The 25,798-nt window shown below is 36.1% G+C and overlaps 1 protein-coding gene across 2 annotated transcripts in view; it reads left to right on the top strand.

Annotated features, from left to right (window-relative positions):
• LOC150107484 (ketohexokinase-like) overlaps positions 1-25,798 on the top strand; it is a 90,734-nt gene that overhangs the window by 12,996 nt on the left and 51,940 nt on the right. For both annotated transcript variants that reach the window (XM_090391905.1, XM_090391906.1), the window contains exon 2: positions 10,587-10,703. In XM_090391905.1, coding sequence (XP_090248031.1) covers positions 10,587-10,703 — 117 coding nt within the window. The remainder of the gene's footprint in view (positions 1-10,586; positions 10,704-25,798) is intronic.

Below are 25,798 nucleotides of genomic sequence, written 5' to 3' on the forward strand. Positions count from 1 at the left end.
CAATTAGTGCAACCATTTCATCTGGCTTGTTTCTTATATTTCTAGCATTTGTATACAAACACAACAGCTCATTTCTGGATCTACAGCTAGTTCCACTGATACCACTCACTCGATGTGATCTCTCCATGCTCGACTGGGGCCATTTCTCTTTCTGCTTCTTCATTTTAAAACCCTTTTCAATTCCAACTGTTTCCTATTGATCCCTGGTCATCCCATTCCTTTCCTGCCTACACATACTCACCTCCTTGGAGCATCCACTTTTCTCATGCTGTGTACCCCTGTCCACCCTGAGTCTCTCCATTTCCCTGCTCCTCTTACACACCCATTCTCTCATTTTCTATACTCATACCACTCACTTCCCCATTCTCATAACACATGGGATAATATACCTCAAAACGCATGGCATATTCATGTTAAAGTTCAGCAATACTATAAGCATCACTAATTCATCTACCTGTATTCTCCTATCAGTCACTGCCACATCTGACACTGGAATACCTCTGTCTAGATGGTACACACTTGCAAAATTGTCAATAACTCAACTATTCATTTACTTCTGTAACACCTCTTTCATCAGCACTCATTAAAATTATCCTTCCACAGATGTGAATTTACTTGCCACATAGCAAATAATAAATAATAATTGTAATAGTATTCATCTTCATCATATAATAATAAGGTGCTGATAGGTGCATGAAAGAAAGGAGATGCACTTAATTATCAGCATGTCTGTCATATTGAAAACCTTGAAATTATTTAGGTTCCCTGCATTCATTCTGGCAATGAGTTCCACTCACAGCCACTCTCCGTGTAAAAAATCTACTTCTCCTACCCTTCTTCCCAACATCAGAGGATCACCTTCATTCTTCCCCTGTCACCATATACCCTTTTTATAATCCTTTCTGTATTAACCTGTTAAATCCCTTTTGAACATCTCTATCGCATTTTCTCCTATTCACAAAAGTATGTAATCGCCATTCCTACAACCACTGTGCATAACCGACATTCCACAGCCATGATATTACTTTGATAATTCATTCATCTCTGGATTCTTTCTGATGTTTCCAATAAAAACAAGGTGACCAATTTAAGCATAATAATCCATATGTGGTGTGACTGATGCCTCATACAGTGTCACTACCTCCTTATCCCTACTCAGTGTACTTTTTATCATGGTAGCAATTGGATGCACTGTCTTTCCAAAGTTTGCAAAGTACCCTTGGAACTTTAGCCCACTGTCAACCATCACTCTAAGATGTTGAATCTCTTCCACCTCGTGAAGTACAGTTAAACCAATACAATACAGCTTTATACTCATATACCAGCCACTGAATTAGAAAAATTTTTTTTAATGCCATGTTGGAACTCCTTTAACAACAATTACATTACATATGGGTTTTGTATAGATTCCATAAAGTGTTGGATTGCATCTACATTTGCAACCGTATCAGGTGTTCACCAAACAGTCCTTTAACTGACTCAGATTTGGTAGAGGAGGACTTTGCTCCTGGATCTGTTTTTCTAACATGTCCCATACATTCTCAATAAGGTTCTAATCTGGACCTTATGGTGGCCAGGGAATTTGGTGGAAGTTGCTGTCATGCTTACTGAATCACTGCTAAACAATTCTTGTACAATGGACAGTAGCATTATTGTCTATGAAAAAACCTTCTGGATAAAATGTCAACATTGAAGGATGGACTGGATTGACAACAATGTCCAGATATTCCTTGTGGGGCATCCAACCTTCCAGCAATATCAGGGGACCTGTTCTGTACCAGCAGAATATGTCCAGCACCATGACACTGCCTCCAGAACCTTGCTTTTGTGTTTGCCAGGCAAGCTTGGTTCATTGTTCTACAAGGATCTACCAAACTCTCTGATTACTGTTGGTACAGAACAAAGTGTGGCTCATCGGACCACATTACTTTTTTCTAGTGTCCAGTCAGTGTTTGTGACACCACTGTAGATGAAATTTCCAGTTCTTCTCAGAAATCAGTGGTTTCCATATAGCATGTGAATGCCAACCTCCTCAATTTCCTGCACATACATTCATGTTCATAGAAATGCATTACCTTACTTAATTATAGTTTTTAGTAGTTAAATGGTCATTTTCAATGGTTTATCATGATATTTCATTGCATTGTAGCATCTATCATTCTCATGGATTTCTGTATAATGTAATAGTTGCTACTATTGTGTCAGAATTTTTTATGCTATAAATAGACAGCAAAAACTAGTTTTCACATTTTCGTGCTGAGATCGCTATGGCTACTTAAGTGCAGTTAACACCTTGCAGAAAAAGTGTGATTCAAGCTTTGTATAGAGAAGGCTATTTCTCTCATGAAATAGCTAAAAGGGTGGTAGTCAATCTATGGCTGCTGTGGTATGGTTACTGTTGAAAGTGAAATAAACCTGATCTGCTGAAAGGAAGAAAAGTACAGAAAGAAAACCACTGTCTACACCATGTCAAGATCAAGTTCTTAAGCAGCTCTGCCTGAAAAATTGCCATGTGTCATCTGGGGAACTGAAATGGGACTGGAAATAACAAACGGGAGTTGTGGCAAGCTCTGTAACTGTTGGGAAAAAACTAGTTACAGAGCTTGACCAAAAAAAAAGAGATTGGCTTGGTAAAAATGAGCATGGCAAATGGACCCATGATCAGTGGAAATGAGTAATTTTTTTTTGACAAGGAAAAAATTTAACCTACAGGTTGCTGATGGAAGACAGACAGACAGAGAGTTTGAAGACAATCAGGGTAAAAATTCACCCCTGATGGTCTGGTATCAACAGTCAAATTCTCAGCGAGTCTGATGATCTGGGGCTGCATGCTGTATCATGGTGTTAGGTACTTGTATTTCACAAAAGGTTCAGTGAATGCACAAGTGTACCAGAAGAATTGCTGCCTGCTATCAGAGACCACTTTACTGTAACGAATGAACTGTATCTTTCAGGATGACTCTGTCCCTTGTCATAGGGCAAAAAGTGTATGTAATACTATTATAACCCTAAAATCTACTGCACGAACTGAGTTTAGTACTTAAAATAGCTTTAGTATTTGTTGCAGGTGAATGACTCGCTGAACACTCAATTCAGCGACCATGATAGCCTAGATCTCAACCTGATTGAGAATTTTTGATATCAAATGGAGACTGAAATACAAAAGAAGACAAAATCACTTGAGGAGTTCTAAAAAGTCATTATAATGGTACGAAACCATGAATTGACAGTTGTGTCCATCAGGAAATTGATTTTGTCAATGCTCCCACTGATGCCAAGCTGTAATAAAGGCAAGAGAAGGGGCTGCATGGACCTATGAAGTACTAAATAGCAAAAAGTGAATTTTTAGCTTTGAATGTTAGTTAAACTCTGTAGTTGAACCAAATTTTGATACCGGTATTTGTTTTTCCAGTGAAAATATCACTGTCCACTCCACTTTGAAATTTTGCAAAGTTGTCAAGTTTGTTGTCATTTTCTAATTATGTTACATTTTATACTAAAAAGAGCCAAATATTAATTAAAAATAAAAATGCTATATTACCTTTTTTATTATTTGTGATGATTATTGTGTTATTATCCCATTTCAAATAGTCATTCAAATTTAATTACCAAAAAAAAACATGGTTACAGCAGATGATGCAGTTTCTATGAACGAGTGTAGTTTGGTGAGATATGGGTCAAGAGCAACCGTCATTAAATCATCAGTCAGTTGCTGCATACAGAAAATTCTGTTTATCTGTACAAGCTTTCTCAGATGACTGCAGTTTCATTCCTGACAGGCTCTTTTAAGACCACAGTTATGCCTCTCAGACAAGCAATGTGGGTTATTTGATTAAACATCTTGGATATCTATAAATTAAAGATGCCAAGAAATTATATTTTGGGTTTAATCTTACTACATTATTAATATCTTATATGAAGATATTAATAATGTAGTAAGATATATAAGATAATATGAAGGGAGTAAAATATTAACCTAATATTTTACTCCCTTCTATATGTTGCACAGTATCAGTTACATCAGAATGATATACACTGATAAAGAGTTCATTAAATAACTCCACTACACATCCTTTGCTATGGTCACTTTTCCATAACTGTCCACCAGTCTAACACTTCCATAATTCTTTTTCTTCTTGCTTGCTACATACCAGAAGAATTCCTTTGGATTATCTTTGACCTGACTGGCTAGTCTCCCCTGATACTGCACTGTTTCTTTTTTCACCAGGCGTGTCACCTTTCTCATGAATGTGATCACTACCTCCTCCATAACATCTTTTTTGCACACTGCTTGCCTGATATCACTGTGTATCCATCTCACATTTTACTTAATGTATTCACGTGACTCTTGATATGTAGTGCAATGCATGTGCCAGATACTCCCTAATCAAATCCCATTCTCTATTAACCTCAATAATTTTATTTTCCTCAGAGCTCATCAACCCATTGTGTTGTTACTAGTTGATTTTTCTCAGGGTTATATTATTATTATTATTATCCAGGCCTCCATGGAGTCAAAAGACTCATCATGGGGAGGTCGTTTTTAGGAAATACAAAGTTTATCATACCACTCCTTGAACCCATTGACCTGGTTGTCATTTGTACAGAAATTATGGAGACAAAAACAAACATTAAAGCAATTACTATTTTTAACTTACAACTAAAAAAAAAAAAAAAGCTCTTGCCATTTCAGCCTCTCTATCAAAAGGTCATCATTAGGAATACATATATATGAAATAACACACAAACTATATCATGATATATACGAGGGTGGTCTGAAAGTTCTCGGCCTAACAATGAAAAAACGAATTTATAATTTCAAAATTATTTTTATTTTTCAACATGATCTCCCTAAAGACCAATACATTTATTCCAGCACCATTATCCCGTCCCTGTAGTGGTTCTCAGTAAGATCTGCAAAATGCCCCTCTACAGCTGCAATCACCTCTTTATTCGAAGAAAAATGCTGACCAGCAAGGAAGAGTTTTAGTTCTGGGAAGAGATCGAAGTCAGAGGGAGCCAAATCTGGGGAATAGGGTGAATGTTTCAACAATTCATAGTGCAGATCCCTTAATTTTACCATTGCCAAAACACCTTTGTGGGCAGGTGTATTGTCCTGATGAAAGATGATTTTTTTTCTTCTGCAAACCGGGTCTTTTTTTTTTTCCTCACAAATTTTTTCATCTAGTCTAGTTAAAAGATCGGAAAATATTCCCCGGTTATTGTTTTACCCTATTCCAGATAATTAATAAACAAAATGCCTTTAGCATCCTAAAACACTGATGCCATAACCTTTCCTGCAGATGGAACCGACTTTGTCTTCTTTGGCACTGAACAACCGGCTTCTGTCCACTGTTTTGACTGCTGTTTGGATTCTGGTGTGTAATGGTGAATCCAAGTGTCATCCATAGTAATAAATCGACTCACAGAATCAGTTTTATTCGTGTTAAAATGCTCCAAGCACTGTTCAGAAATTTTTTTGCGAGTGCGTGTTTTTTATCTGCTGGGAGCAAGCGTGGCATCTACCTTGAGCAAAGCTTTTTCATTTGCAATTCTTCATGCAAAATATATCGTACACATTCTTTTGAAATGGATATAGTCAATTTCATGCAGTTTGACTCGCTGGTCATCCAATACCATGTCATGCACTTGATCAATGATTTCTGATGTTATTACACTATTTGGACGTCCTTCACGTGAATCATCTTCAAGGCTGGTGCGGCCACGTTTAAACTAGGCAGCCCATTCTTAATTGTCGAAAATGAAGAAGAAGAGTGCCCATAAACTTTTATGAACTTCGAATGAATTTCTTTTTCCGTTAAACCTTCTTTTACAAAGAATTTTATAACTGCACAATACTCAATTTTATTCATTTCGAGGGATACAGACAACACTTTTGCTTCAGACAGCTGTATGAAAAACTACTTGATAGAATGACTTGCAATTTCACATGGATGCTTATGACAGATGTACCGACTTAGAAAAAAAAAATCTTGCCAATAGTGTTGCCATCTATGGTTGAGGCTGAGAACTTTTCAGACTACTCTCGTAAGAGAGAAAACTTGCATCAAATTATGTTCTGAATCACCTGGTGGAGAATGACATCTACAGACTAATTGGAAGGTCTGTTTTGAAGAGTTATGTTATTTTGAATTGCTGTAGAAGCAAGTAATATAATGCAGTCAATGTATTGCACAGTGTGCCTGTTAAGTAATGAGACAACAATCATTATATCAAAAAGAGAATTATATTTAGAATTGTCAATTACACAGATTCAAAATAATCTCCCTCCACTCCACAAAACATTTATATCTATCATATACAGGGTGTTCGGGATAAATTTGACAGTTTCGTAAGGAAAAAGAAAATCTTCTTTGTATCTATTAAATTTAATGAATTGACAAAAAACATTACAGGCAGAGTTAATTACAATACTATCAACAAGATTTACTCAAAATAACCACCATTAGCATCGATCACAGCTTCAATCCTGCTTCGGAACCTCGAACAAGCTGATGCTACAGTCTCCCTGGGAAGGGCCGCAAAAACTGTTTTAATTTTATCCATTAACTGGGCTTTTGTATTACTGGAAGTGCGATTGGTGTCTTTTTCAACTGCGCCCCATACAAAATAATCCATGGGGTTAAGGTCTGGGGAGTTTGGAGGCCAAACATTTGGACTGGTGAAGTCGTAGAAATTTTCAGACAACCATTTTTGACTTTTCCCAGAGGTGTGGCAAGGGGCCGAATCCTGCTGCCATACATACGGCCTACCATTGGCTACCCTTGTTATCCAGGGCTTGACTACAGTGTTTAGCAACTCCACGTAGCCATCTGAAGTCAACCTGAGGCCCTCTTGGAAAAAATGCGGAGGCATCACATTGCCTTCAGAGGATACACATCCGAAAACCATCACAGTTTGGGGAAATTTAGTCTGCATTACACGAGGCATGTCCTTTGTACTGTATGCAAGCCATCTGTTATTCTGCGTGTTGTGTTTTTGATCCTGGCAAAAGTTTTTCTCATCGGAAAAGAACCAGATTGTTTGTGGTTCCGCAGGATGTTTCACTTTGCTTAGAAGTTTCTTCGCGTTTATCAAACGTTTTTCACGGGCCTTTTCTGTAAGCAGCTGACCTTTGCGGCGCTTGTATGAGTAGTAGCGGAGGTCTTCATTGAGTGCAAGCTTCATAGTAGAGGCTGCAACATTCATTTCACGTGACAAAGCCCGAATTCCAATGCCAGGGATCTTCAACACCTGTTCCTGCAGATTTGCGAGGAATTCTGCTGTACGAACGCAATCAGATCGTCTGCTAGGGATCTTTCTTCTTGCTACATCCTCGTAGTCACCATTGCAAGTCTCTAGTTCATGCCTGATTGTTTTTACTGTATTCAGGGAGCATTGGGCAGCAGTCGAAATATCCTTATTTTGATGGCCGGCACGAATCATCATGATACAAGTTATTCTCTTCCATGATTCAGGTGGGTTCCAGCTATCCATCCTTTCTGACATCTTGTATATGAATGAAGAAGGGTCCAACCTTTTAAATGAAGAGAAGTGTGTGTTAATACATGTAACTTACGGAAAAATATAATTAATTATAAATATGTCAAATTTATCCCGAACACCCTGTAGGTGTTTGAAGGCATGGTGGAAGTCCCGAACGAGACCTCCTTCAGTGTCTGGGTCACACTGCTTTGGATGTCCTCAATATCACTGGAGCAATCCTATTTCAAGGTACACTTCATCCTGTTTGCCAAATCTGGCAAACAGGAGAAATGTTTGACCACACAGATCAACTTCAAAGCTAGAAACTGCTTCACAGCAGAGCTCAGTGTGCAGGCACATTGTCATGGAAGAGAAAGTAGTTGTGGAACAGTTCTTTCTCATGCAGACATACAGATATTGTATTACTCTAAATAATACTTACCATTCACTGTGGTGCCCTCAGAAACAAATCACAGTGGATAATTTCAGCAGCATTGAAAAAACAATGACTATTGTCTTGACACGTGATTTTTGCAACTGAACTTTCTCTGCCAGGTAGATGTTCCACGCCATTCCATGCTCTAATGTTTGATTTCTTCCAACTAAAAACACTAACTTTCATCATCAGTGACAGTTCTTTGCAACACATCACAATCTTGATCAACTGCATGGATGAAATTTTTACAACATGCAACCTAGTGCTTTCGCTGTTCACATGTCAGTGTGTGCAACACAAACCTCAAAAAATTTTCCTTCTTGTGGAAATCTTGGTACACTTCTCTTTCTAAGAATAATCTGGCTGTTTCCTTACTGACACTAAGCTTTACAGCGAGTAGCCTAGTGGTTATTCATCTGTCATGGACAACAATTTCCCTGGCTTTCACCACAGTTTCATTTGTCCATGCAGAAACTGGCCATCCACAGCATGGTTCATCTTCCAGGGACTCCCTCCTCTCTTTAAACATTGAAAACCAGCAGAACACCTGTGCACAACTCAGATAGTCATTGCTGTAAACATTTTTAGGTCTTGGTACACTTCTGTAACAGTTTTTCCTAATTTCAAGTAAAATTTTATTACAGCTCTTTGCTCCATTACTCAGCTTCTGACACGCTCCACTCACACACCTTCAATGGCTGTCACACGAAACTGCTGCATCACCCAACTTGAAAGTTGCTCCTGCAATTACAACACATACTATCAGTCAAAACTATAAACATGTTTGTTACTTTTTATTTAAAGGGCTGTCCTTTAAAAAAATCAATCTCAGTTACTTAACAGGCACTCTGTGTTTTGTTTGTTAATTAAATGTATGCTTTAGGCCAATTTGCCTGTTTTTGTGGAAAGATTCAACTTTCCAGTAATGAAATTTCTGCATATGATGAAATTTTTGAGATTCTTATAAAGATTCTTCATTTCCTAGATGCCATTCAAACTAAGGTCTTTCCAACCAAAGTACTGTTACTACTATCTTGACATCCTTACTATTTTGTTAAGTTATTGTGGCAAATGCTTCAATATCTTTTACAGCTTGGTCTCTATAAAATTAGATAATGGAAGCTATTTGGAGTTATGGATAAAAACAGATAACTATGTTTATTTAGACATGTGATGGCTATATAAGTTAATACAGAACTTTAAAGGTTTATTAACAGCACAGAAGTAAATAATTTGAATAGCCTTAATCTAGTATTTTGTCTTACAAGAATTGAGGCATTTTCAAGGATAGGGATAACATGGTAAACAAAGTAATGTACATAAGAATACAGAATATCAAGAAATCACCATTCAATATATTGGCTGTGCCTTCTTTGCACAGTCAGAGGTAGCTGTTTTGTTTAAATGTAGAATTATGGTTTCTCAGATGTTTAGAAATGTTTTACATAATGAACAGATTCCAGAATAACACAACTTTTGAATTAATCATTTTAAACAGATTCTCAGAATAATGTCACTTTTGAAGCAAAGTCCTTTTATGACAGTTTCTCTCTCCCAAATGTAGAGTGTTGAGGATCTGCTAATCACTTTTCCATGTTGGTTCATAACTATATAATTTCGACGTTCTTCTCTCTGTTTTGCTACAGATCTGTCACACTGCCTATAATAAGAGAGTTTATACTGGCAACATATCCTATATACTGATAATGGATGAACTTCATCTTTTGAAAAATGGATAATCTGTCTATACTTTACAGAAACCTAAATCTTCAACCCAAAGAAATATGGATGTCAAAAACTTCCAGCTATGTGGGAGACTGTAATTGTATGTTTAAATTAACAAAAAAAAAAAAAAAAAAAAAAGCCACATCCTTTGACCTTGTTCGGAAGGCATAGTCAAAATATTTGATTCCTTGCTTGATATTCTATTCTTATTAGCAAATGCTGGCAAATTGGTCGATTGGTAGAGCTTCTGCTACTAATGGCTCAGTTAAGTAAGTTTGAGTGCGGTTAGTAGTTGGAAGGAGGCCAATCATTTTGATGCTGTTGGCACACTCTCCCACGATGAGCCTTTGGACTCCCTGGAGGTGTCAAATAATAATAATAATAATAATAAAAGAGATAACTACAACTACTTTATTGTAAGGTGTGTTTGTAAGGAAGATGTGAAGTGTGTTAGAAGGGTAGTGAAGGGAATCCTGAAGGATTTCTTTACTGTTTTGTTAAATTATTGTTACAACAGTTTATTCAATATCCCTTACATTTGTTCTGTATAGAATTTTCTACAATGGAAGCCATTGTAGAAAATTTTGTGTTTATTATTCTTATACAGCACCCATTTTTTGTCACCAGTTACGACTCGTTCCAAAAAGGGGTCATTTTGTTGTCTGGTCAACAATGAATTGCAAATCACCTGTCTCTGTGCTTTATTGTTTTCTGACAGTTCATGTGGTACCCATACACTCGTTTAAGAACCTTGCCACTCTAAGAGCTCTTGGATAAATTTCATTTCTATACTTTAATGAAATCATTTCATTTTGAGTCATCAATTAAAGACAGTTATTTTTTGAAAATTTCAGTTTTATATTCTAATGAAAACAAAACTAAATTGAGAGTAGTAGAGTGGATTTTAACATCAATTAATGTAATTATTTTTATTCCTTAGGAATGCAGTACAGAAGTGGTATCGAGGAGGAAATGCATCAAATGCTACTACAGTACTCAAAGAATTGGGCATGCCATGTGAATTCTTTGGAACTTTTAGTGATGATTATGTAGCAAGGTAAAATATAATAATTTCAGCATGTGAATGCAAGGTGAAGGTAATAATAATTTATTATATGGCCATATATTTCAGTCTGAAAATTACAGACCATCTTCAGTGGCAAAAACCAGTTGATGATACAAGGTAGAATGCAAACAATGGATTTATTTGAAAATGAGTATGCCGCATGATGTTATATTTCCAGTAACCTTATGTTCTAACTGAAGAAAAAATTAATCATAACAGTAAAAAAAAAAAAAAAAAATTATCGATGTGCTATTCTAATCAGACTTTTCCCATATTTTTGATAACGATAGGCAGTCGTTCTGATCAAGTTCGAGCAGTGAAGCAATGCTTCAGCACTCTCCTTAACCATTAATTAGTCGCATGGGGTCTATTTGACCCCAGCCACATTCAAGTTCGATTTCTGACAAAACCAATGACGGATTTTTGTTCTGATTTTGAGTAGCTGGGTTTCTTGCTGTCCCTGCACCAAATCAGTCGCATGCCAGCTGTTGAAGTAATCAATTGTGGAGTAAGGAGTGATTTCTGACATTCTGACCCCATGCAACTAATTATGTAACAAAAAAGGGTGTGACTAATTAAGGGTTAAATAAATGTTCAAATTTGTATTGACAGGGCATGTAGTAGGCGTGTTTCAGACCAAAGAATGTTGTGGTCTGTGTTGAGCCAATCCAGATTTATTGGATTTCCTGTAGAAAATATATGATTGACGTTCTTGTAATCTCTTTTCTATTGAGCATCAAGTTTGTCCAAAGTAGTATAAACAGCAGTCACAAGGAACGTGGTGTACGTCTGGGAGAGAAATCGAAAAGCATTTATCTTTTGAAGAGGGGGAAATAAGTTGAGAGTTTATTGATGGGTATAAAAGTAACTACTAAATCATATTTCTTTAGAATTATGGAAATATTTCAGAAAGTAACTCGGTTGTGAAACACCAGAAATGTATGGAATTGGAACTCGACATACTGTTTCCTTGTTTAGGTTAGCTTTGTAGGAGTCAAACAGGTGTGTAGATCTTTCTGAGAACCATTTAATTTCATATATTGTTTGATATTTGAGAGTTCTTCCTGTAATTGATGAGGAGTCGAACAATTAGTTGTAGACTAACTCTTTGAATTAAAGACTATGATTCATGTCTTTTGGGAAGGATGGCATGCAGATTGTTGAAGAATGTAGCGTCCAGTGAAAGTGGGCTTTCGATAAACAGATGTCATTAAATCACCTGGTGGTGAGTGGATGAGAAGAACATCTAGAAAAGATAATTTGTTGTCTTTTTCAATTTCCATAGTGAATTTGATATGAGGATGTAAAGTATTTATAGTAACTAAAAACATTGGTGGAGTTTTTTTATTATCAGACCACACAGTGAAAATGTCGTCAATATATTGAACCCAAAATGAAGGTTGAGGGAGTATGGCTGAAAAGAGTATGTCTTCTAGATGTTCTAAATAAAAGTTGGTTAGAGCTGGGGAGAGTGGACTTCCCATGGCAGTTCCTTCCAATTGGTTGCAGAATTTGTTCTGATGAACAAAGTATCCAGAATGTATCACAAATTCAAATAGTTTTACTATATCTTCTGGGAATGTTTCAGAAAGTAACTGCAATATCTCCTAGGTATGTTTGTAAATAGGGATTCTATATATCAAACCTCACCATAAGACCAGTGGGTTGTATAGAAACATTCTGTGCTCTGCTGACACACACTCCCGAATGCTAACAGTGTCAAGTTCTTTTCTAATATCCTCATTTTTAATATGATACTGCCATTGATGCCATCTGTTCAGTCTCTTAATCTTTCTCAGGACTCTCATATCTGAGGCCTCCAGTCTTTGATCAAGAGTTTTATTTCTAAGCCAACTCTCAGATCAGTAAGTTAAAATTGGGTTGAGCACTGTCTTGTATACAGCTAGTTTGAGTGTTTTGACTAATCTCTCTTATTCCATATAAATTTATTGTTGACTTCCTACTTTGCTGATTCTGCTATTTCCAATTTTAATTTGCCATCATTACTAAAAAGTGTGCCTATTTAGGAAATGTTTTGCTTGTTCTATAGGTTCTCCATTCAGGATACAGTTGAGGTTTTCAGCGTCTCTGCCTATTTTCATTGTCTTTGTCTTTTTAATGCTGATTTTCATATCAAATTTATTACAGCAGTTATTCAATTTGGTCAGGGAATCCTGCAGACTTGTCCTGTTTAGGAGTACAGTAGGTCCTCCTCTCCTTATCCACGAGTTTGCTTTCCACAGTTTCAGTTACTTGTGGTCCACCCCAGTCCGAAAATATGAAATGGAAAATTCCAGAAATAAACAATTCACAAGTTTTAAATTGCATACCGTTCTGAGTAGAATGATAAAATCTCAAGCAATCCCACCTGGGAGACATGAATCATCCCTTTCTCCAGTGTATACAGGCTGTACCGTATATGCTATCCATCCATTAATCACTTAGTAGCCATCTCGGTTATCAGATCAACTGTCACGGTATCGCAGTGCTTGTGTTCAAATAACCCTTATTTTACTTAATAATGGCCCAAAAGCAAGAGTAGTGATGTTATCAATTCGGATATACTAAAAAAGCTTTAAAGTCAGGGCACTACTTATGCACAGGTGCACAAGGCTCTAGCTGGGTGCCCCCCCCCAAAAAAAAAAATTAGGACCAATACATACATACATACCTATGATAAAGTTTAATTTATAAATTAGGCAAGAGATTAACAACAATAACTAATAATAAAATAGAACAGTTATAACAATATACTGTAATAAAAGTTGCGTGAATGTGAATGAAGTCTTAGCAACCACCTATGATTTTGTTTTTTCCTTACGAAGTCGAGAAATTTCACCTTTCTACTTAAAGGAAGTGTTTTACAGATTCTCGTTGGCACATTCAAATTGCCAATATCACTACTTTTATGCTTTGGAGCCATTATTAAGTAAAATAAGTGTTACTTGAACACAAGCACTGCAATCCCACATATGTCGATCTGATAACCGAGAACTACTCAGAATGGCGTGCAGTTTAAAAGTTATGAATTGTCTATTACTAAAAGAAAGATCCATATGGCTTCATTTCTGCAATGTAAAATTACATAGGAAAGTGGATATTAAAGATCCAACACTGTTTCAGAGCCAAATGTTTGTAGAAACTATGAAAGTTTCACAAGTTGACCTGAGAGATTACGAGAATACAATCTTCGGCATCCCCGAATTGCCTTAGCTTGCACTTCAGGAAAACCAAGGATTGTATTCTCATAAGCTCTCAGGTCAATTTATGAAACTTTCATAGTTTCTACAAACATCCAGCTTTGAAATAATGTTAGATCTTTAACATCCACTTTCTTATGAAATTATAAATTGTTTATTTCTGTAATTTTCCATTTAATATTCTCAGACCGGGGTTGACCGTGGATAACTGAAACCACAGATAGTGAACTGGTGGATAAGCAGGGGCCTCACTACAATGTCTTGAATTGGGTTTTTCTTTTGATGATTGTTGCTATAGAATTAGTGATGCACAGCATAGTTGTAGAAGTTTAAATCAGGAATCTTAACAAGGAACTAAAGGTATAACTACCACATAGGCACTGGGCATGTTCTTTTCAAAATTGTATTGCTAATACTTATTTAGAGTTATATTTGGAGTCAGTTACTCTGGTTTCTTTCTTTATGACTCAGATGAGTTGATGTGTTGTTTGTGATTTGGCCAAATGGCCTGCCTATGTTGTAATTACCTTGACAAACAACTTTCAATTCACAATGAAACCGGAAAAAGAAAATTTACTTGCATTCCTAGATACGTTTGTTACATGTCTTTCCACAGGCTATCTGTTCCTCAAAATGTACTGCAAAACTAAAAACATGATGAGCAGTACATACATGTTCATTACCACTCTCAGAAGTAAGAGCTAAATTTATATATTTCAGTAAGCAAGCTACTTTCTTTGGAATTGTAATCTATCAAAAAAAAAGAAAAAAAAAACATCTTTAGACACTGTTTATGAAAAAAAAAAAAAGTTTGGGAAAAAATCATAAATAAAGATACTAATGTAAACAATAGCACATATGATTATATTAGGACTCTGCCAACTTTTTAGTAGAGTTTTAAATAACTCCCTCTTTCCAAAAGTTAAGGAACAGATTTAGCTCAGCTAAGATCTTTTCCTGCCATCAGTTAAACATGGAGAATACCGCATCACAAGCAACTTCACATGAGTAGAAAAAAGAATATTAATTGTTGCATCAGATTTTTACATCTTGACATCTGGTCTTTTAGACTTATCCTTAAAGACTCACTACAAAATTGGCATTATTAGTATCATTTCCATTCTCCACAGGAAGCCAAACTCTGCATATCACTGTATATAGCTTTCCTTGAATACATTTAGCCTTAGTGCACTTACTGTCTGCTGTAACAGTGCATTCCACTCATTCACCACTCTTCATGAAAAAATATTCCCACTTCCTTATTCAGAAGATCCATATACAGTTCTCAGGGATGACATATCATTCCTCCTCTTTCTCATATCTTCCAAGCTCTGTAAAGCACATTTCCCCAGTCTATCCTTGTTGCAGTAGACATTTGCTATCATGAATCCCAAGGAACTAGAGAAATGGACTGTTATAATCAAGATTTGCTTTAATGAATTTAGGGAAAGGAGCAGAGGGGGGTGGGATTAGTTGAAAGATTCTTAAGCTTATCTCATAGCTTTACTTGTTCCTTATCACCACTATGCATTAGAATTTCAATTATTGGTATCCAGCAATATGCATGTATTTTAAATTTTGAATAACCGTTGAACACTGAGGAATAAATTTAGGGTGAAAACTATCGATGAAGTCAGTAAACAAAGATAAGGGTGGAAAATCACACAATGACAACATAGCACAATGGATTGCTAGTAACCATACATAATTCTAAATTAATGTGCCAGGAAGTTGACATCTGCCTTGACATATTTTTTAATGTGAGTCTTGCTTTAGGTCAAGTTCCTAAAGAGTGGAAGGAGAGCAAGATTGTGCCGCTTCATAAGAGAGGTAATAGAACTCAAGCATCAAATTATAGGCCTATCTGTGTGTCAGGCCTATCTGTGTATAGGCCTATCTGTGTGTTGTGGTTAAGTTGTTGGAGAAGCTTGTGAGAACTAGGATCCAGAATTGGGTTGACAACAATGGTGTTATCTTTGATGGACAACATGGATTTGTTAAAGGGAGGTCATGTTTTAATAATATGCTTATTATTATAGATTTCACAAAGGCTTTTGATAGATTACTGCTTGATAAGTTGATAGTCAAACTAGCGCAGATGGGATTGGATATTAGATTAATAAATTGGATCATTGACTGGCTATCTGATAGGTATTAGCAAGTTGTGTGTGGGGGGGAGTAATATCCCAGAAAAGGAAGGTCACTAGTGGTGTGCCTCAGGGGTCTTTTTTAGGGCCATTACTGTTTAACTTGTATATTAATGATATTGGTGAAGATTTGGATGGAGATATTCAGTTGCTTGCAGATGATGCAATGTTGGGTGTATCCTTTAATCATACACACGCTGTGTGTATGATTAAAGGACCTCCTAGATGCGTTTTTACTTCCATGGTGTACATGCAACAGTGAATGACACTCAGACACCTGACAGTTGCTCACTGTCACATGTAGAAGTGTGTTGTGCTCTGATGATGCTGATTTGAACTTCAGTGAAATATAAGCAGTTACTAAAACATCTTTTGATAAAATTGTTTGGTGTTGTTAATACCATTCAAAATTAAGTCATGAATCCACAGACCTGTCATGAGCTTAGTCACTTGTCTCTGAATCCTCTCCACCACCACCTCTTGGTCCACTAGAAATCCAGGTAACCAAATCTGTGCACAGTAAACAAGTTGTAAGTAGAGGTTTCTGTGGTTTAGAAGTTCATAAGGCATATTCCGTTAATTGGACCACATTTTTTTATTAAGCTAAAAGCACAATAAAGAAATAAAACCCGACAAGTTTCGTAAGTCGTTTGACTTACATCTTCAAGGGTAAAAGGTAACTGAAAGTTAAAACAACAAAAAAGAGAAATTAATAGTTCATACTATACAGTTGTAGCCATCTGACTGTTCATAAAATTAAAAAATCAGAATTCAAAAAATGTATCAAGACAAATTTTAGGAACAAAAAGAAGGATTGGCTATGGGCTCTTCCCTCTCTCCGGCTTTAGCTAACCTATTTATGGAAAATTTTGAAAATAATGCTTTAATCAATTATCATAAAAAACCAAAAATTTGGCTATGCTATGTAGACGATATTTTCATCATTTGGCAAGGAACAACAGCAATTTGAAAGCAATGAACTCATTGCTTTCAAAGATTACCTGAATAATTTACATAAGAATATAAAATTTACTTTAGAACAAGAAGAACTTAGAAAACTTCCTTTTCTTGACATCTTATTAGAAGTGAATGAAAAAGATAATAAACTTTCTTTCTCAATATATAGAAAACCTACCAACACAGGATGATTTCTTAATGCAGACTCACACCACCACCCCTCGCAAAAAATAGGTCTAATAAAAACCCCGAGGGACAGAGCTTATAATATTTCCAGCACAGAAAAATAGAGAAATGAAGAATTGGAATATTTAACACAGATCCTCAAAAAAAATGGTTATGAACCCAAGACTATCAAAAAAATCCTCCACACACCTCCTACAAGCATCTCACAGAAACAAGATTTCAAAAACACCATCACGTTTCCATATATCAAGAATGTTACAGACAAGATGGCTAAATTACTAAACAAGCATAACATCAAAGTAGCCTTTCTGCCGCTGGAAAAAATTTCAAGATTTCTATATCCCCCAAAACCTCCACATCATCCTTTAAAAAAACCAGGTGTTTATAACATTTATTGTTCTTGCGGCATCTGCTACATAGAACAGACAGGAAGATCTGGGGAAATACGCATGAACAAACACCAAAAGGATGTACAAAACAGAAGAGAACACAAATCAGGTCTAGCTTTCCATACTACTTCCACTGGCCACAATGTACTCTGGCAGAAAACAAACACGTCTTATATAGAAAAAACTGTTACATAAGGAAATTTAAATAAGCTGCAAACATGCTTAGAATTCCAACACAATACAATAAAAAACAAGGCTTAATTCTACACCAAGTTTGGTCAGCTTTGATAAAAAAATATGCCTCAGTCAGACCTCGGATATTATGATCGTGAACAACAGAACAACGTGGCATCATCCAGCATTGTTTAAACTTAGCACTGCTTTGAATCTGAATTCTGATTTTTTAATTTTATGAACAGTCAGATGGCTACAACTGTACAGTATGAACTATTAATTTCTCTTTTTTGTTGTTTTAACTTTCAGTTACCTTTTACCCCTGAAGATGCAAGTCAAACGATTTACGAAACTTGTCGGGTTTTATTTATTTATTGTGCTTTTAGCTTAATAAAAAAATGTCCAATTACCGGAATATGCCTTAGTAAACAATTTGCCAAATCATATCCTATAAAGATAATAACTTTCCTATTTTTACTTGTTAGTGTCAAATCCACATAATCCTCTGAGTTATTTTGCGAACTCTTGCAATATGTCCTCTGAATTTCAAATTTCTATTCACCATCACCCCTAGATCCCTAGCCTCATCAATTTCCTGTAATCTAGCCATCAGTATGATAAGAAATATGCAACCCTTTCATCACAAAGTGCATTACTTTACATTTTACAACATTAAATTGACAACCATTGTCTTTTGTCTGCACTGCCAATTTATTAAAGGAATCCTGCAAGATATTTATATCATCTTTAACAAGTATTGCCTTCCCCAGTTTTGCATCATCAGGAAAAAACTGAATGTCCCCTCTCTCTCTCTCTCTCTCTCATATCTTCTGCTATATCATTAATATACAAATTAAAGAGTAGTGGTCGTAATACTGATCCTGTGCACCCCACTAATCAACCTCATTCACCTTAATTCTCCTCCACTATACATCACCCTCTGATATCTGTATATTAACCATCCCTATATTCATGCCACCAACCTCATATCCATTTCCATTTGCTCCAACTTATGTAATAATTTTCCATGTGGTATTCTGACAAATGCCTTTTTCAAAATCCAGCAGTATCATAGTGTAGCCATTTCCTTTATCCAATTCTGCTGTCACTTTATTATAAAATATGAATAAATTACTGAGGTATGACCTCCCTTTTACAAAGTCATGCTGCTCCTATAGAGTATCATATTCCTATCCACCCATTCCTGAATTTTATATTTAATCAACTTTTCCAATACTTTAATCATCACCCCAGAGATACTAATTAGTGTGCAATTTGCTGTTTCTCTCTTGGAGCGACCTTTATGTAATGGAACTATCTCACCCTCTTTCCACTTCCTAGGAACTATGCCAGAGTTGAGACTTAAATTAAACAACTTCATCAGAGGGATTGTCAGTTCACTTGCACATTCTCCTAGCAGCTGACATACTGTCTGCCCACTGCTGTATTCATATTGATATTTTTCAATATACTGAGTGCCTCCAGTTTATCTACCTCAATTCTCACATCAGTTTCCATCCTGTCAGTAACTGCAAAGTCACCACTTGGATGATATACCCTTGCAAGGTGATGACTTAGTAACTGAACTATTTTTTTTTGCTTCTGTCACTTTCCTATCATTAATACTGAGTAAAGTTATCTTTCCGTAATTATTCTTTCTCTTACTTGCTATGTAGCAAAAAAACTTTTGGATTTACTTTGGCCTGCTTAGCTGATTTTCTCTCAAAATCTGATTTAGCCTTCCTTACCATATTTGTTGCCCTTCTTGCTTGCACTTTATACTGTTCATGAGCATGCTGATCACTTTTTTTTGGTTTATATTCATTCCACAATGCTGCAGCTGTTGCTTTTTATTGCTACTCATCCACATAATCCCTATTTGGTTTATCTTCCTAACCCTGAGTACGTCTGATACTGCCTTTCTCAAACATTCCCTGACCACTTCCCATGGACTAATAACATTCATTCCATATAGCTTCTTATGCCATTTCACTGCTCCATGTTGCCTCCAAAGTTTGTCATAATTGCAGCTTTGTAGTTCTGTATAAACCCTTTCTTAACTGAAAATTCCACATGTTGAGCAACCTCTCAGGACAAGACTGAATGGTCACTTTCCCCGATCAGAGGTAGAGTTGCTACTGTAGTTATAGATAGATCTTCTGATGCTGTTACCAGTTATTACTTTCAATTCCCTTAAACCCCTAGTCCTCTCCATCATGTGCTATTTTAGGGAATTATCCTTTGGTATAACTATATAAATTCCATTTCCATTTTGCCATGTGCCCTTTCCTCCTTCCAATCTATATCCCCATAGTTGAAGTCTCCCATGATAATTGCTTGGCCTGCACTCATTGTGCTAATTTGCTGATGCATGTCAGCCACATATTCTGGACTCAGATCTATAGCAGCAACCAATAATATATTTTGTCCTATTGGTCTCTCTCTCTCTCTCACACAAGAGGCAGTTTCAAATGAACCATTTCTCTCAGATCTACAATCTTCCTTAAATTCTATTTTTGTTGGTTGAAGTTCTTCAGTCATTAATAATATCCCTCATCCTTCCTCCATCTTCTCTGAAAATACAATATCCATTTTATTCTATCTCTGTAACTGCATCATTCTCTGACAACCAGGTCTCACTGTTGCCAATAATTTTTGGCAAGTTGATCTGATCAATAGCAAAAGCTCCCCTCCTTTATTTTTAATACTTTGGGCATTTGTGTACATGCATTTCAGCATCTACTTGGGACCACAGTTACCCTTACATAATGTCATTACCTGTGCATTCAGATTGGAAATCTGGGGAACTGTACCCAGCTCTTCACAATCATTTCTGGAATCATACTCTCTATCCCAGAGGTGACTGTTTTCTCATAGTCATTTCTCACTCACAATCATTTGTTACTTTCAATTCCCTTAGGGATTCATTTGTTATTTTCAATTCACGGGTGGCTAGATACATGCTTGATTGCTTCCCCCTAATTTCTCTCATTTCCCTGGTTCTGCATTTCCAAACTCTCACTGAACAATTCCTTCCTTTCTACAAGCATATAACTCTGAAACCATTCGCATTCAGTCCATCAAATTCACTCCACATGTCTATAAACTGCACATCATTCCTCCTACACAATTTTATCATTGACTCATTGTAATCATGGCCTTTCTTCTCGATTCTGTCTTATCATAATAGTAGTACCTTCTTATTCTTCATTTTTGCTTCTTTCACATCCTCTCTTTCATTGCATATTTCTCACCTTTTAAATCATTTGTGCCTGCCAAAACAATTAACTCATTCGTTTCTTTCTTCTGCAAACTTATAGCTCGATTAACATCCTTTATCTTTACACCTGGGAAACATGCTTTTGTCTCTTTCTCATTAAGTATATCTCCTATCATCAAATCCCCATACAATATCTTCTCTTTTCTCCCAGTTTCTTATATGATTTTCCAATCACTCTTTCTTTCTCTTGCTCCCCCCCTGCTGTACCACACACTAATCGTTTCTCCAGTCACTCAAGCTCACATTTTGTCCTGTGAAGGAGTCTGCGTAAGCGTGCAATTTCTTCCTGCACTGGCATCTCTTCATGGACTTAGAGAATGAATAGGCATGTAGAAGTATCAATGCAGAAGGGATTTATGTGGAATTATAAAGCAGGCAACTAGCATGGTCTTAGAAACCAGCTTGGATATACAGTGGATAAAAGAATTTGAAGGAGGAGAGATTACTGGTGCATGGGAGATACTAAAGAAAAAAATTGTTGGCAGCACCGGCAGATTGTGTACTTTGAGTGAAGAAGATAAAGCAATTTAGAATGAATGGATGACTAGAGAAATTAAACAGGAACCATAGATGAAAAAGACGTTATGGAAAACATAAAGAGAGAGGTGAACATTTAAGAGGAATGTAAGGCTCGGACTAGGAAGGTGATTAGTATAGTGAGGATAGAAAAAAGTAGAATATGAGAGGATCCTTGTACTGCAATCCAAGGTGAATTGTGAGGAGTTTTTTTTTTGTGGTCAGTATAGGGAAAAATGATTGTGGATGGATTACCTTGTTGGCTGAGACTTGGGTGGCCAATGCAGATGACATAAGTTGAGATATTTAATGACCACTTTATTAGATTGTTCCATTCTGGTAAAGCAGGCTTTATTTTTAGAGGGATAAGAAGTGTTAGAAGTGGATGAAGAGGGTGCATTCTGAATACTGAGTACACTAAATGTTAATAAGATGACAGGGAACTAGATGGAATTTCACCATGTTTTAAGAGAATGTGCTGTGGAACTGACTGTGCCATTAACCTGGCTGTTTAATGTCTTGCAATGGAACAAGTTCCTAGAGAGTGGAAGGAGAGAGAGAGAGAGAGTAAGATAGTACAATCTCATAAGAGTGGTGATAGAATGGCGTTGTCCAACTATAGGTCAATTTGTATTTTTTCTGTGATTGCTAAACTTTTTAAGAAATTGATAAGAACCTCCATACATAATTGGGCAGATCAGGGCATTATTATTTATGCAGCATGGATTTGTTAAGGAGTGCTCTTGCTTTAGTAACCTTGTTACCTTTTACAATAGTTACAAGAACAGTGGATGAAGATAAGACTTACACTGTCATTATTTTGAATTTTGCAAAGGCATTTGACAGGGTGTTATGTTATTTTTTTTTTTAGTTACAACTTATGTGTTTCGATATCAGGTTAGCAGAGTGGATTAGTAATTGGCTTTTTGATAGATATCAGGTATCATAAAGTTGTAGATGAAAGAGCAGTATCAGGGAATAGGAAGGCTACGAGTGAAGTTCCACAGGATTCACTACTGGGACTATTACTGCTCGGTCTTTGTGTCAATAATATTGTCATGAGACTACAGCAAGATATTCAATTGTTTGCAAATGATGTGAAGCTTGGGAGGATTATAGTAATAGTCTGATGTTTTTGGCTGTTCAAGACGATTTAAATAAGCTGGAAAGGTGGGCAAATGAATGGGGATATTAGTGTATTGCAGATAAATGTAAGGTTTTAAATTTTGGGATCACCAGATGGGATACTTTTTTGGAGTTGCTTCATACTTGATGGAGTTGTACTGGAAGAAGTAGAAGAAGCAAGGAATCTTGGGATAACTGTAGATAGAAATTTGAAGTTGAGAGGACATATTGCAAAGGTTGTGAACACATCTAAAAGAAATTCTGCAGTATTCTGGGAGGTTGCTAAACATGTTGATTTCTCTATTAAGATAGAGTTTATGTTGAACTATAAAGCTAGTAATCATGATAAACTTAGGAGGCTTTTTGGAGCATTGTCATGGCTTCAGAAGTTACAAGGAAAGGAAATGTCAGCAGTGCATTGGAAAAGATCGTGCATTGTTTGAGAGAAGCACTATCAGGCTGCAATACCTACTGTCAGGATCATAAACCATGTGGGAAATAAGCAGATGAGCAGAGATATCATGTGAGAGCTACAAAAAAAAAAAAAAAGAAAAGAAAAAAGAAAGGAAAAGATTGTGAAGGAATATAAAGAAAATGTATAAAGAATATAAAAAAATGATCAGTATACTCATGAGCAGTGCAAAGTGCAAACAAGAAGGGTGACTAGTATGATAAGAAAGGCCAAATCAGATTATGGGAGAAAATTAGCTAAGCAACCAAAGTAAATCCAAAAGAGTTTTTTTTTTTTTTGTTATGCAGTGCTGATAGCAGGAAAGTGACAGAAGCAAAATAAATTTTTAAGTTGCTAAGTGATCACTATGCAAAGTTATATCATCCCGGTGGATATTTTGCAATTGCTAACATGAGACTGATATCAGAATTGAGGTAGATGAAGGAAGGACTTAGCATATTGAAAAATATCAACATAAATACAATAGTGGGACTAGATGGTATGTCATCCTGTGTGTTACCTGAATGTGTAAGAGAATTGGTGTGCTTCTGACAGAGTTGTTCAATCTAAGTCTCAGCTCTTGCAAGAGTGGAAAAAGGGTAAGATAGTTCCATTAAGAGTGGTGGTTAAAGTATTTGAAAAGTTGTTAAAGATAAAACGCCAGAATGAGTGAATAGGAATGTGATACTCTATGGTGGAAAGCTTTGTAAAGATAGGTCCTGCCTTAGTAATTTATTCACATTTTATATTAAAGTGATAGTGGAACTGGATAAAGGAAATGGCTACACTTTGATACCTGGACTTTGCAAAGCCACTTGACAGAATACCTCATGGAAAACTATTACAAAAGTTGGAGCAAATGGGAATGGATATGAATCTAGTAGCATGGATGGAGTGGCTGACAGACAGACACCAGACAGTATTATATGGTGGAGTGGAATATAGGAGAATGAGGTAGCTTGTGGAATGCTTCATAGTTTTGTACTAGGGCTACTACTCCATTTGTATATTAATGATATAGGGAAAGATTTAAAGGGAGATATTCAGTTGTTTGCTGATGAGGCAAAACTGTGAGAGTGCAGTAGTCGATAAAGGTGATGTAGGTATCCTGAAGAATGATTTAAATAAATTAGCATTATGTACAAAGGATAATGATTGTCAGTTTAATATTGCAAAATGTAAGGTTTTGCACTTCTGGTTGAAAAGGTTACATACTGTGTATCACGTAGATGGTACTGGATTGCAGGAAATTGAGGCTAGGGAGAGAGTGGAGGGTAGAGAGATGGGTAATGAAAATGCTATTAGGAGTGTACAGTATTGGTTATAAGGATAGATTGAAAGCATGCAAAATACAGAGTTTGGTGGATAGAAGACAAGGAGGGTGGGGTAGATTTGAGTGAGATATTTAAGCTGTTGAAGGGTTATTACTGGGTTGATAATAATCTTTCAACTTTGTTCTTTTAACCACCAATTCCTGTGTTTACTGACCCAAGCCACTCTTCATTAGATCATGTTGTTTTGTCTATAAATTACTGGGTATTTATTGCATTTATTTTTAGTTATTTCTGCTTGTTTTTCCAGTAGCAGGTACCTTGTAATAGTGTGGTAGCCAAAATTCTGTATGCTGTTATTGAATGCTAATTTAACTTAAACTTATCCTACCCTCTCAGTTTTTTCTTTCCTTATTTCATTTCACTATTGGTAACAAAATTTTGTTGTTTTCAACTATGTGCCTTTACAGTTGTTCACAATTTGAATTTAAGTTAGGTTCTGTGAATGCTTACACCAAAAACAAAGATTTTGAATTTTTTATTGAAATAATATGATAACAAATATGTAATTACTGTAAAAAGTTACTTTTATCCTTTCTTTTATTCTCCTTGTTTTAGAAAATGCAAATAATTTTATATAGTATTTACCACAGCATTACTCATAACAGCTGTATTTTGTGATGTGAATCTGATGATATTTGCGAGGAAAGTCACTATCTTGAAGATTTTATGCTTTTGTTGCATAAAATCAGTAATGCAGCAATGAGTTTTAGCATTGGTTCTATGAATTTTAATCTGTTTTTTTTTTGTAGTTCATTACAGCACCTTGTTTCATTATAGGATGTTTATTATAGTGCACATTTATTGAACTTAAAATTACACAATCCCAAGACAATCTCAGTCACTTGCTTGTGGCTTTCTCTGATGTTTCCTTATCACTGAGATATCCAGGTGAGTTGATCTAAATCTAGCTGTGGCCTGATTAATGCCTTATATGGTGGCAAATTACCTTCTCATCTCTACTTCTCAGTATTCTTTGCATTCTGGCAACAGTTTTTTTGGGTATCCTCTAGAACTTGTGTAATGTGTTCTTCTTATTTCAACTCATTGCCCACCAGTACTCCCAGATCCCTTGTTACCTCTACCTCCTGAAGCAAAACTTCATCATTACAGTCAACTATTCCCATCTGCTCTGTCTTGTAACAAAAGTACATCAGAGCTCTCTGTCATTACTTTTTTCTATTTTAGTATCATCTGTAAAAAGTTGAATATCTCCAGTAATACTTTGAACTAGTATATCATTGGTTTTTCAATTAAATAACAGCAATCCCAGAGGTAAAACACTGCAACACAAAGAACACATCCTTGTAACACTGCGAGGATGAATTCT

The sequence above is a fragment of the Typopeltis vanoorti genome, chromosome 4 (assembly GCF_054136105.1).
Source record: "Typopeltis vanoorti isolate ZY-2024b chromosome 4, IOZ_Tvanoo_1.0, whole genome shotgun sequence".
Taxonomy (NCBI): Eukaryota; Metazoa; Arthropoda; class Arachnida; order Uropygi; family Thelyphonidae; genus Typopeltis; species Typopeltis vanoorti.